This window comes from Onychostruthus taczanowskii, unplaced genomic scaffold, assembly GCF_017590055.1.
Source record: "Onychostruthus taczanowskii isolate IOZ18803 unplaced genomic scaffold, ASM1759005v1 scaffold39, whole genome shotgun sequence".
Taxonomy (NCBI): Eukaryota; Metazoa; Chordata; class Aves; order Passeriformes; family Passeridae; genus Onychostruthus; species Onychostruthus taczanowskii.
Genome location: NW_024501348.1, coordinates 4,400,753 through 4,415,045, shown reverse-complemented (window position 1 = coordinate 4,415,045; position 14,293 = coordinate 4,400,753). Strand labels below are relative to the sequence as shown.

Below are 14,293 nucleotides of genomic sequence, written 5' to 3'. Positions count from 1 at the left end.
CCATCAGCACCTGCCTGTGTGCACAGGGCCGAGGGAACACTGCGCTTCCTGTTCCACCAGCTGCACAGCAGCCTCTTCTCGCCGGCCAGCGTCAGTGGGACCAGGGAAGGGCTGAGGAGCAGGGTGTGACAGCTGGCTGTTGGGCTTGGCCGAGGTTGCTGAAGGAGGAATGCAGCACAACACCCAGCTCTCTGAGGGTCTGAGTAACTCCTTTGTTACAGCAGACACAGAACCTGAAGCCATTGTGCCATTAGGCCTTGGTACACAGTGGCAACCGCAGGAGTGGAGAACTTTGCTTAGGGCAGCACAGTTAACAGCACTTCCTCTACTAAAAGGATGTGATATTTACATGGCAAATACACAGCAGTTCTTTTATGGGAAATTCCAGGTAGAGCAGTGTCTTAAGTACACTGCTGCCACCAAATGTCTGAAGAAAGTGACTGTGATAGCCTGGCCCCCCCCTGCCCCACACCTGCTAGTAGGATGGAGAACACAAACCTGCCAGTGCCGATGGAGTTTCCAGCCTGCAGCAGCAGTGACACACAGAAGAGGATTCATATTATTGTGGAAAAAAATAATTTTATTACGAGATATGACTTGACATTGGATATGGCCTCGTTACATTTGAGTTACAGGTGTAATGCCAAGGAGTTTCATTCCGTTGGCTAGAACTGAGCGTGCTGCGTGGAAGAGACAGAGCCGTGCCTGCAAAACAAGGAAAAAAAGTCATTTTAGGGTAGTGCTAGAGAATAGGGTGTGGTTCTTCAGACAGAGTTAGATGTCGAGGTGAGAACACCGTGTGCTGCCTGTCCCTGTGCAGTCTCGGCCCCCACTGGGACTCGGCTCTACACAAAATCCTACACAAAATCCGAGTATTAAGGATCACACGAATGCTGCCAGAATTCACACCAGCTGTTGGCAGCCCATTGCACTGTCAACAGAGGGACACTTTGTCAAACCAAGGAAGGTGGGAAGGAATGCCCAGCCCAGCCCTCGGGGCAGAGCAAGCAGAGATGCATGAACAAGAACGCAATGACTAAAAGCCGAAAATCTTTCATGCACCAGGGGCTAGGAGAGCCTGATGATACCGCTGGAATCCCTCCCCTCGCTGTGCCTGGTGACAGGCTGTCAAGCAACTATGGGCTGCCTCTTCCTCGTCAATGTTACACAGCTGGCTTTTGGGAAGGGCCCTATCAAACTTGCTTCAAAAATCATAGCTCTTGAAAGCTGCCACACTGCAAGATACTTAAAAATATTTTTATTTACAGGATAAGGAACTGAAGTTTTCCTTGAAGTTTGATTCAGTCAAAGGAATGAACGCCTACAGTATCTAAGCTCAAATACAGAGCTGCTCAACTGCAGCTCCACCAATTCCACTGCATGTTTTTCCCCCACAGCACAGCTCAACACTTAAATGTGATTTCCTACCAAAATCAAATAGGTAATTCCTTTTGAAATAGATGAAAGAAAATAAGAGAGGCAATGTAATTAATATAATTTACTGAGTCGTTAGGGGGTCAAACATTGCCTAGGAGATCAGTAAAAAGAATTTGCATTTATTTGGAATGGCACATTAACAGCTGTCAGCTTCTGTGCTTTAGCTAGAAAGGCAGTACCGTCAACTTGGGATATGTAGGTGGCAAGAGGGAGGAGACAGATTCAGTTCTCTCCTAATTCTTTATCTTCCCACATAACCACTAAAGGAAACCACCAAAAGTCAACGAGCAAGTTAAATGCTCAAGTGTTTACTCTTAAAACATTCAGAAGGAAAGGTGATGACAAGGTGTTTGAGTGGGTCTGGAGCAGTTGTCCTTAGGGAGTGTTGTGTTTTTGGAGGATCAAGCAGAGCAGCCCTTTCCGGAAGGCACAGCTGTGAACAGCCATCCCTGCGTTCCCAAAGCGGCTCCGCCCAGGGGGGAGCCTGGCTCTTGGCTCCTCCGCCTGCGGGCTCGTATTCCCCCCAGTGGTGACACGGCTGGGCTGGCAAAGCCCTGCCCTGATGGATCCTTCCAGGCCGCCCCCCGGGCTCCAGCCCCCAGCCCCGCCGTGCCGCACCTGTGCCACGTCGGGGGCGCTGCCTTTCACGGGGAGGGTTTTGTGTGCCACGGCTGCCAGGTGGCTGAAAGGGAAAACACGGGACAGCGGTGAGAAGGAGCAAGGCTCTTGACAAACGCAGCAGCGCTGCGGGCTACAGAAAGCAGCAGAACTGGAAGAGCCACCCACAACTGCAGCATGCCACGGGCTGATTTCCAACAGCCTCTTCACCTGGCTGAAGGAGGGCATGGTTCTCCGTAACCTGCGTGGTGTTGATGGCATGGCCTGACAATTTCATTCTCCTAAAATAACAAAATAATCTCCCTGCTTCACACATACCTTCTCACTCCCTGCCCTCTCTCCCCTCAAAAAAACCCCACAGAACAGTCTCAAGACTGCTCTGGGAAGATCCTTGAGAGCCTGCCTGTCATTCCCAAGATGCATGATTCTTTACACAATTTTCCTTAACTTGTTAAAGCCTTCCCCATACACAGGCTCTACAGCTTCCTCCTCCAAGCCTACACCAGCATTTCATGGTGCTGTTCAATCCCTCTGGGAATCAGATAGACAGTATGGCTTACACTAATAACAAGCTTTGTTCATGGGCTGAGATAGTGGTTAAAAGCAGTTTGGATAAAATTTCCTAGCTGAAATGTTGATATTGAGAGGATGTTATCAGCTAAAATCTGCTCCTTAAGACATCATTAGTCCAGCATAATTTTGGGTTCAGGTACTGGGTTTCAGCCAAATGATTATTTTTTCTTAAAAGCTGTCAAGTTTCTCAGGAGGCTCCTGGCTCCAGCCTAAATCTCAAGTATTTATGACATTATTTTCTATCCTACTTTATATTTTTCCTGCTTCAGGGAAACTGTGCCACAAATTTACATCTTCCCACTATTTTTACTCTTCAAAGCAGTGCAGATGTGAGGGTGCAGAGCCAGCTCAGGAAGGCCTGTCCTCACTGGAGACACAGCCAGGATCAGCAAACACCTTACCTCAGTGTGAGGAGGTAGCTGACAATGTGCTTGGGTTGCAGATCCTGAGAAGATCTGTACAGGACCTCGTCATACCTGTGAAGGAAGGAAAGGATTGTTTGCTGCTCAAGTGTACAAGGTGTACTCAGATAGAAAGCTCATCAGACTTGCTTAAGTCAGAACAAGCACACAACCACAGCTGTAGAATTAGCAAAATCAATCTTCTGAAGCAGACCTAAGCCATGTCATTAGCACACAACTGATTACTCCTTCCTTGTTCACTTATTATTGAAGGAGATTGCTTCTGCTCCTCATCATGCAAACAGCTCAGAGAGGCAGGCTATAGCTAAGGGAACACAAGAGCTATATTTGTTCCTGGAACATTGTGTCTGGTTTTACATCTCAACACTAATTGTACGTTTCTAAGGGCAAAAAACGTGTTAAATAACCAAGTCAAAATAGTCCCTTAGAGGGCACTGCCTTTAGCAAATGCAGCTTAGAATTTTAAGTAGATAAAAGGAATCTTGCAACATTAGAAAAAGAAATTCTGGAATACAGCATCACACAGAATGGTTCAAGTTGGAAGGGACCACTGGGTCTCTGGTGGGTGATCTGGTCCAACCTCCCTGCTCAAGCAGGGTCATCCTACATAACTTACACAATACACTTGACTTTGTCAGACAGTATTAAACAGGGTAGTACAGGCAGTCATGACAGCTATGGTTTTTTCTTCATGTGTTTTGCTGTCCTTTTCCACAGCCTGCAAGAAGGTACCAACACCTCCAGGGCTGAAGAGATTTCAAATTCAAAGTGGGGACTGGACTTCCTGATCTCTGCTCAGCTCCCAGGCCCATCCCTGCCAGCATGTCCAAGCTGAACTGCCATGGAATCTTCTATTCTTTAAGACAAGCTGCAGAACTGGGGAGCACATAGTGCCAACAGCTCAGCAGTCATGTAAGACTATAAAATACTCCAAGGAACAGCTCCCATGTTTTCTGTGAAATACAATGGCACTGCATAAATAAGACACTACTGGTCCTGCTGAGAGTTGGCTGCTCCTGCTGTTGCTCAAGAGAGCGTGCAGCAAACCACGGACTGCAGGGAGGCCTCTGGAGGCCACTCCAGTTAATGCTAGGGCTCTGCAGCCCACATGTGCAGGTCAGAGGAGCCACCTGGTGCACTGGCATGACTTTTTAAAGTCCTAATTTTAGACAGATGGCCTCAGGGAGGTCTTAGTATGGTCAAAAAAGTTCTTGCTGACACTGCACAGTGTGCAATGCAGTATATAGGCATTCCCAGTAGGAATTCTGAAAGCTTTGGTAGTTTCTGACTCCATCACAGGCTGTGCAACATTGACAACTCCCTTGTCTCCATGGTTTAATTACACATCTATGAACTAATGAAAACAAACTGCTCAACTGAGAGACTGAATTAATGAAGAACACCACTGTTATTAACAGGTACCAGTTGTGCATGTTCAGTAGTTGTGAAGGATGCTGAGCCCCCAAATGTGCAGGCACATACTCCAGGTACCTTACCACCTCTTTCCTCACATTACAAAAACAGAACATGAGGGACCAAGCAAATCTGCAGCCAATATTTATACAGAGCTGAGCACACTTTTGTGAAGACAAATAATTAGGAGGCTCATGTACACAGACTATGATCCAAATACTGCTCTTTCCATCATATGGCTTCTAAAGCCACAGACATTTCAAATGCTGCAATCCATGTGGCACAAAAGGCAGGTCATTGCCTCAAACAAGCCATTTTTTCTTACAATCATGCAGTCTGTGCCCTCTCAATAGGTCAGTGGCATATCCAGTAATTTATTTTAAGGGAAATGGTATCTGAAAAGAAAACTACACAAACCTGAGAAGATGCTGAAGAACAGAGATGGCATCTGGCTCTTGCAAGCATGCCACATTCACATCAGCTAGCTCTGCATTCCCATGCATCTGTTCTAAACTAAAACATAAGAATGGAAAACAAATGTTGGATGAAAACCGCCTCTTAGCAATGCTGAATGAAAAAACCACAGTAATCTGTGTTTTTAAGAAAACAGGGTAGGCTCTGCTCAAGCTGCTCAAGTGAGTGGAACACTGAAACAGACTAGTTAACTTTAACCTAAGGTTAAAAAAAAAAAACGGTGCTGGCCATTCAATTATCAACAGGATTAGAGATATGCATGGATAACAGATCCAGAAGCTAAAAGGACTAGGGAGATAGTCAATGCCCCACTAATGGTTCCCTGGAACCACCAATACCTACATGGCAAGGGAGCACAAGAAGAACAGACCAGAGAAAGTCAGGATCATTCTCCCTGAACACCATGTCCTGCCACCATTGACTCACAACATCAACCTGCTTCACACCTTTGGCCTCACCCAGGAAGGAATCTTACATGAAAACACGTATTGAGGTCTGCTCTGGCAATTCAGTGTAATTGATAAAACTGTTCAACTTGGACTCTTCTGAAACTCTTTAAAAAAATTAAACATGTGAAGTGTTTGACCTGAGTCAACAGGAAGGGATCTCCTTTTAATCTTGGCTACCAACTGTGGGAAATAACAATGTTAAAAATAATCCACTAGTTACTGTGGGTAGCCAAAACATCCAAGTTTGTGATGTGGTTTTACAAGTATGGGCATTTTGGCTTTTACATCAGTTTCCTTAGTTCTAGACAACCATTCCTCATCAGTGACACCAACCACAGAGAAGCTGTTCCTAGACATGAACAGTTAGTTCAGTTCCATGGAAATTAGAAAATTAATTTTAATTGGCCTGGTCTTCTGGAAAGTCTCAATGATTTCTATCTTAAATTCACACTTCCGCAGAAAAAGTGAACACGTGTCATATTTAAGGAGTTAGCACTACTACTTAGCAAAGCAGTAAGTTAATAAGGTTAAAATTCATGTCAGACTGTGCTGTGCAGAAATGCTTCTCTTACCTATGGAGTCTGGCATGGGTGTACTGCAAGAACACACCCGTGTCCCCCCGACTTTGGAGAGCTCGATCCCAGCTAAACTGGTAATCAGATGCCAGAAGGCCCCGGAAGTCCTGGAACAATAAATTGATGTCACCCAGACACAGCTCTTCATCTCAATTTGCACCTCCTCACAGACAATGCAGACACCTCGTGAGGCAGCTCAGACTCACCTGAACTATGAGTGCTGCAAGTCCAACCTTCTCTGCTGTCTCCACAGGATCTTGGATCTCTTTGGTTGCTGAAGAGGAACAGAAAAACATTGTTAAGTCTGCAGTACCATAATGACTCCTGCTAAGACTTGGAGATGCCAATAAAAGAGCAGATCTTCCATAACTGTAAACTAGCAATATGGAAATTGTCAGGATGCATGCAGCAAGGAGTCCAGGATATAAATCTTTATTAAAAGCTGAAAACAGCTGTTTCACATGGGCTTTTTCCCCACTTCCCCTTGTATGTGTAGCACAGATTTTGAGGTGAGAAGGCTCCATTACAACAGACTGTGCAGGCTACACTGAATTCCTTTTCATGACTGTGACAGGCAATCTCCAAGATCAGGGAAATGCAGATTTTGTTGAAAAAAAACTAATAAAAAGCTCCAAGTAACACAAGATGCATAAACAAAAAAAAGTTGTTCCAATGGCTAATGGACCGTTTGGATGTACATTTAGGGAGTATGCACACCATCCACTGTAAATATCTAAACTGACTATACTGAGGGAATGTGAACTGGGAGAATCATGGAATGCTTTGGGTTTGAAGAGACCTTTAAAGATCATCCAGTCCAAACCCCCTGCCATATGCAGGGACACCACCTCATCCATTTTACAAGGAAAATCATCAATTCCAAAAAAGCTAAGGAGACAGAGCAAGGAAGATGCATACTACTTAAGCTGATCAGATCGTTGGCTCAATCCAGCACCTAACTCCAGAGTGCACAAGAGGGGGCAGCATTTCACTGGGAACTGCTTGGATGTGTAGCACATCAGGAGGAAACGATCCTGGAGCCACAGCCCGGTGAGGTGCAGGCAAACCCCCCCTTTAACACAATCTGGGGCAGGGCAGTGACCTCCTGATACTCGGGAACAGCCACGAGGCTGGCACGGTGACAAGGCAGCAGAGGCAGGCAAGCAAGGGTAGCTCTTGCCAGAGAAAATTGTCAGGGCTATAAATCCTTTGCATGAAATCTGACTGATCCCTGAACTCCAGCCCCAGATCTACTACTGATTAATTTGTCCCTCCAGAAAAAAACAATTGTTGTTCCCAAAAGGCAGGTACTTCCTTCTCAGAGCATGATAAAATAATTTCACTGAATGTTAGGATTCACTAATCTGCAATTTAGGGGAGTTCACAGAATTGCAAAGGATTAGTGTAATGTTGTTTATATTATGGTTAGTACAAAAAGAAAGAAAAAGAGCATATTACTGTGATTAATGCAATACAGGGAGAAGTGAAGGGCGGAAAAGATGACACAATGTGATCAACACAGAACATCAAAAGAAGACCTGAAATAGCTAACTTTTTGTGGCAGTCATGTTTTGTAACATCCTTGAGCGAACTTCATTTAAAACATCTTCCAGAAAAATTACTTCTCCTCTCCGAGTCTTCATACCTTGAACTAGACCAAAAGACACATGCTGGCACCTGTGTTGAGAAGCAGCAGGACCAAAATTATATTTCAATCGAGAGAAACGTTTGCAGTGTTTTTTCAGAGCTGGATTCTCTACCAGGAAACAGCAATAACAGCTGAATAAATAACACTCCAACGTGGGAAGCTCAGTGATATAATCAGTAACTCTCATTTCAGCAACCAAGCTCCATACTTATTATATAATGGGAAAATTATGATCAGAGTTATGATAGCCTGGTCATTTGTGTGCTCTCAGGAATCTCTTGCTACTAGCTTTAGTACAGAGGCCTCAATGCAATAATTTGCAATAAACTGAGGAGAGGCAGAATGTAGACAGATCAAATTACTGTGGCAACAGAGATTTCTTAATATAATTAGAAAAGGAGTCATACTAATTCTATTGTGGCCACATTAGGCTAACTGTATAATTAATCATTGCTAATAATAAAGCATTCACTGTTTCTGCTTGTAATATTCCTAAGCATTATTCTTGATTCAGAATCTAAAGTAATTTTAGCACAACTTTAAGCACTGTGAAAGGAGGCAAGCTAGTATTCCTGAAGGCTAAAACCCTATATATAACCACAAAAGACATGCAGTCTGGCAGAGAGGAATATGATTTAGTCTGGAGATCCATTACTGACCTTTGCTCAGATTGCTAACAAGATTGGTAATTACAATGAATAACAGCAGGGATACACTTCCCTGCAATAGATACTTCAAGCCTGAAGCATGATTCAGACTCAGATTCTGATCTCTGCTAAAATAAAATACTTTAAGAGGTAATAATTCAATATGTGACCTCACAATATCCCAGAAGCTATGCCACAAAGTCTCTTAAAAATTGTTTCTCTTTTCCACATCAGGCAGTTATGAAAAACCTGTTAAATGAGAGACAGGGCTGTTTTTCACATCCTAAACACACAGCAATGATTCCATCCACAAATAAATCAGACCAGCAGGAGTGGACACACAGAATGAAAAGGCTGCTGATAAGAACCTGAGGCCCACATTGCACATAATTCTGAGGGTTTGTTTTTCTGTTGGACTAGTACTAGTTGGGTTCTAGAGGCAAAATGTCTGCTTGTACTCTGGAGTCCACTACTTGCACACCAGCATCACATCCTGTAGCTTAGATTCATCCAAAATGCCTACATGATGTATGCTATAGCATGGTGGAGGATGGACACCAGCAGGAGAGTCTCCTCAAAAGAACACTCAGCTGAAGTTCCAATGGACATATTACATACATTCCTGAGGAAAAAGAAATTAACCACCAAAACCAATATATAATTACAATTTTTAAGTACATACCTTTCTGCCCAGTCATAACCCATGAGCTTCAGTATTTGGAATAAATGTTGAAAGTGATTGCTTTGGCTTTTATCTGTCTAAGGAATAGAATCGATGCATATCAGAAAACACTACAAGTCTGATAAGGAGTAGCTTTTAACACACAAACACACAATACCACAGTGCCAGTAAGGCATTGCAAGCAAAATAAAGACCATGAAGACAAGCAAGACGTGAAAATTGTGACAGCTGGAATCTACGGCAATGGGATTTTGAATTATGTTACAAAAAGAAATCTACCTTTTCAGAAATGATTATTCTCAGGTCATGAAGGCAAAGACATGGAGTGAAAGGAAACAATGTTCTCTAGTTTCTCATGACCTGAGAGATGCCCATCAAACAAAACACCTCTTTTTCACTTCAGAACCTTGCTGCTCTTGTCATACTCCTGGGTTATATCACCAAACTCCAAGGGTCCTTCAGCTTAGAAACAGAACACCTCTTTGGCTGTCTGCCTCCAGAACCCACTAGTTCCTATCGTCTCCAGCATGATTTGCAGTTTTACATCATAAGGCAGGTACATAACTCGATAAAAATGTATAAATGATCACAGTTTCATAACAATGATGCATCTTGTGCTCTCTTCCACTTTCAGTTAGACTCTCCTACAAACTGAAGTTATTTCTGATTGCATGTTGTGTTTAACAGCCTTCACATGTGTTTCTAGCTACAGCTGCTGCTATGAGGTTCGTTTTCCTACCTAGTTGTTTTGACTGCCTCACTCAGACTCTTTTTATCCCTCCTTAAAAAACAGTGCAGAGATAACCAAATAATCACTATTTCTCATTTGTTTGCTGTTCTGGGACAAGGACTGAAATGCTTATCTTGTGTTCCTTCTCAGCTACCACTGTATAAGCACCTGCCTCCTCTCTCCTAGTTCCTCATAACCTGCTCTGCTCCTGGGAATCACCTCTCCATGCTGACTCACAAGCAAGGCTGATAAATGGACAGCAGTGGCTGGTGCCTCAAACAAGGCTTTCCAAGTCCTTTTCCATGCACCTTACAGGTGAGGTGCATCTCTCCACAAAGCCAGACCTAACTCATTAAGTGGCTGGCTTTAAGGCAGAAGTCTGCCAGCATGGATTGTATCTAATTCTTCATATCTAAAAGCATTTTCATCTCCTCCTTGAGTGCAACATTCAATGGAATCTTAGTACCTCTTTCATACCATGCCACACATTTTAAGATGCTTTGAATATTTGGCTTGTACCCCTGCCTTTTTATGAAATAAGTAGGATTTTTTTAAAACCTAAACTGGTGAATGCACTGATTTACAGTATTACAAGTAGTAAACCAATTTAGTGTTCTTCTAAAGAAGTTGATCTGATGAAAATAAGATGATCTTGTGAAATAAGATTCTGGAGTCTCTAAATAATTTCTAGTAACAAGATCAGCATTCTGAAATATGTTTAATTATTAAAGACTAAAATCATTAGCATTCTCGTGTAATCCCACGAAGTCCTCCTGCCTCTGGTAACACTGAGTGAAGTCCTAACTCACTACAAAGCAGTGCCACAAAACAGCAGCAAAGCTCAGCAAGGCTGGCAGTTTCCTCACCAGGCTGTCTGTCCCACAAGTCTTCTAAGGGTTTGTTTTGCTCTTTTATTTTATGACCCACTTTCTCAGCCCTCAGAAAGTTAGAAATTATAAAAATACTAACCATGTCCTCTGAAAACCATACAGCCTGAGCAAGGCTGAGAGGACAGGACAGGCTAATCTGCCATTTCCCACTTGGATGAGACACTGGCTGTGATGGACACATGAGCCTTGGATGAGATCACAGTCTGGCTGTGCATCTCTTTGGACTTGAAGGAGACCAGGGAGGCCCAGTCAAGGAATTAAACAGTGACTGGAGTTCAGCTACAGCAGCAGTCTGCTCAAGACTTGTTCCTATGCTTGTTCCTACCACTAGCTGAAAGTTCAGCTGACTCTCAATTTGTGCAAAGTGGACACCCAACTATTTTTACTTTTTTTCCTAATTGTTCCTTTTCCCTTGGTCCCTGCTTCCTCCTGGAACATCAAACACAAATAATTGCCCACCCACATGAACCAGACAGGAAGCATCCTTAACATCTAAAGCACGGCACTTTCACAGCCACATTGCCCTTTGATGCCAATGAACTCACTGTTCCAGCCAGCAGGGGCAGAAAACCATCCATCAAAACCAAACAACTTCCCCCAGAATAACCAAAAAGTCCCTGTTCTATGACAACATGTAAGAATGGCAAGCTACAGGAAACTTCCTGAAGACTGAAGCTAAAAGGAGGAATGTGGTTTAACTAGAAGTTGCACTTTAAACTGTGTATTTAATGTTTTGCTCACTGATCTCTCTCCCTGCATCTTGTTATGCGTCACATAATATTGACTGTTGAAAAAGCTGCACAGAGAAGGTTCAAGGCCATGACCAAACATGACCACATACAGATTTTTTTCCGTATGTTGCTAATTTTGGACTTCATATAGAAGAACATGGCTTTTGTAATTTTTTTTACTAAATCTGAGAAAAAAATTTAAAAGCATCACACAATATTTTCTTCATAATATGAGATCAAAAACAGTTTTAGACAAGTATGGACACAGTCCTGCTATTCCTGTCCATTATTGATACTGCTAGAATTGTGAAAAAACAAAATAATGAAACCAATAAATATAAAAAGATTCCCTGTCTACAACTGCTTCATTCATGTTGATTAAGTAACACTTTATCTGCAAGTTCTACATAATGAAACTAAGGCATTGTTCAAAGCCATAAAAATGTACATTTCAGATAAGATATCAGGACTTCAGAGTAGACTTAGATTCATTTTAGACCCTTAATTTTTAAATTAACTTTTTAAAACCCTTTATAATAGTAACAGCTTTTTCTGTTTTGTTTAATTATTAATTACAACATCTATAAGGAAAATAAAACGTCAAATCAAGTAAGAGTTCCTTTCAAACTAATTGCAATGAGTAGAGACTAACTCCAGAGCTAATTTTCAGAAAATCATACAAGGGCTAGGGTTGAAGACACCTTAGATCATCTTGTTCCACCCCCCGCTGCTGTGGGAAAGGGCATCTCCCTGTGCTCAGAGCACCATGCAACCGGGCCTTGAACACTTGCAGGGATGAGGCATCTCTGGGCATCCTGTTCCTGTGCCTCAGCACCCTCAGAGTGACAAATTTTTTCCTAATATCTAATCTAAACATACTCTTTCAGTTTAAAGGTATTTTTCAGCCATTCTGGGGGTCATGCACTGAAACAGAACCAAGAAACACTGCCACACAGAGGCACAGCTGCTGGGCAGTAAGGGCATCCATTTTACTGTCAAAAATATTGTGTGTCAAAGTCATATTGCAAGCCAGAGGCCCCTGGGTTAGTGGAGAGAGTCAGCAGCAAAGTGTGTGCTGAATCCAGAATTACTTACCACATAAATCATGGTATCCCAGCTGTGCTTATTCATTCTGTCTATAGCAGCTGCAAGATCTCTGAAAGATAATGAGAAACTATTTGGACTTTTGCTCAGACATACCTCACTAACTTGCCTCTTAGAAAAACAACCTGTTTTTTATGGAGGGGAGAAGACTTCCTGAAGAGAAGGATCCATGTATGCCTTACACATAAAAAAGGACATGTGTACTTTGCTGATGACATGTCTGAAATGTTTTTTTAAACCACTACCTAAGAAAGTTACTGAGGAAACTGTTCTTTGGTGCAGAGTAAGTCCAATGTCTGTCTGCCTGCTGGGACCTGAGAGAAACAACCCTTTCCTGGAAAAGTAACATGAGTTAAGCCTTAGCTTAAATGGTACAAAGCTCATCTACACACGCACAAGCACACAGGACTGTCACAGAAGAACCATGAGCCTTGTATTCCAACCTGAAAAAAGCATTTGCATTGCACAAGATTTGTTATGGAATGCTGAGGGGAAGAGCCAAAGATAAGAAAAGAGAAGGAGAAGAGGATAACAGGGATGGGTGGCTTGTAAGTTGATTGCTGGTTTTATGTTTGTGTAGTTCTGTCCTGCACCTCATCAGCACAGTCTGTCCTGTCTTCCCATGAAACTCCATTTCAAACTCTCCTGGGGTTAGGGGGCTCTCTCCTCTGTGTGCACATGGATCTGGAGTGTCAGCAGCTGCAGCTGGGGCCTACAGCTCATGTAGGCCATGCATCTGTGGTGTCAGAGACTGAGGGGACTGGGCATAAGCGAAATGAAATGGTAACAGCTGGAGCCTGACCAGGGGCCATAAGGTGTGTCAGCCAACAGCTGGAGTGAGGGCACACACATCCTCCTGTGACTGACAGCAAATACCAAGCTGAATAGCCAAGCAAGTAGGCAAAGTGTCCTGGGAAGTCTCCAGATGTGCCTGCAGAGATGGGGCACCCAGAGCAGTCCGTACTGTTGGGTCCAGGCCAACTGCTGAACAGACCACAGGGACTCCAGCTACTGGAGGGATACACAGTGCGTGCACAATACACGTGTACATTGACTGAATTATTAAATAATACACTTATCACATACATAACAAGCATATTTATCACAATATATATCACATACACATATGTATCTATACACATACAGCTATTTCTTCACAGGAATAGATACTCATCCCAATCATCCAGAGGGGAACAAAATGCCAAGGGAACAAAGTGGTTTTAGGCATGTGGAGATCAGGTGCTCATGCTTACTCCTGGCTGACCTGCGGGCATGGAGCTGTGGCATCTTTGTCTCTATTTGGCTACAGGATTCAGCAGCTCCCTAATGCACAGGATTGACTGTAGCATCTCTCTAATACCCTTGCCTTGAAAAGCTGTACAGAGTTTACCCTGAGGGCTAGACACTAGATTTATTTACATTCCTGGCACAAAGAAACTGTTAAGGCTTCCATATTAAAATACCCAAGAGGAATTTTAGGATACTGATGAGATGGCTGAAAAACAGCAATAAAATTGATGTTACAGCACTGGTGGTCCACTGAGTCAATGAAGACAAGGCTGAACAAGCAATTTTTTCCTGTATCACGCCATCAATAAACATTTTAAGCAAAGGTCTTTTTAAAACCTTTATTATTTGGCAACTGTTTATTAGAACCAGAGATTCCAGGTTTGTTTTCAAAGTTAGTAGCTGGAGAAAGTATTATGATTTAAGCAAAGAGGAGATTTACTAACATTACTTAGGGGAAGGAAAAGCATTCAAAAGCCATTTTCATCCCATCATAGTTACATTGCTAGTTTCACTTACAACTATCCTAGAAATAAAAATCTTCAGAATCCACACCATCAGTTATAAATGTGCTCATGTTCCAAAGTTCCCTGGCCAAATGACTGGCAAGGAG

At 42.9% G+C, this 14,293-nt stretch overlaps 1 protein-coding gene across 4 annotated transcripts in view; it reads right to left on the bottom strand.

Moving 5' to 3' along the window:
• Window positions 1–550: 550 nt before the first annotated feature.
• The window catches only part of RARS2 (arginyl-tRNA synthetase 2, mitochondrial), a 29,529-nt gene continuing 15,786 nt past the window's right edge, over window positions 551–14,293 (bottom strand). For all 4 annotated transcript variants that reach the window (XM_041412378.1, XM_041412377.1, XM_041412379.1 and 1 more), the window contains 9 exons: window positions 12,385–12,445; window positions 8,939–9,015; window positions 7,514–7,638; window positions 6,168–6,235; window positions 5,959–6,068; window positions 4,881–4,976; window positions 3,030–3,104; window positions 2,056–2,119; window positions 551–705 (listed from right to left, as the gene is read on the bottom strand). In XM_041412378.1, the coding sequence (XP_041268312.1) occupies window positions 619–705; window positions 2,056–2,119; window positions 3,030–3,104; window positions 4,881–4,976; window positions 5,959–6,068; window positions 6,168–6,235; window positions 7,514–7,638; window positions 8,939–9,015; window positions 12,385–12,445 (763 nt within the window). In that variant the 3' untranslated portion in view covers window positions 551–618. The remainder of the gene's footprint in view (window positions 706–2,055; window positions 2,120–3,029; window positions 3,105–4,880; window positions 4,977–5,958; window positions 6,069–6,167; window positions 6,236–7,513; window positions 7,639–8,938; window positions 9,016–12,384; window positions 12,446–14,293) is intronic.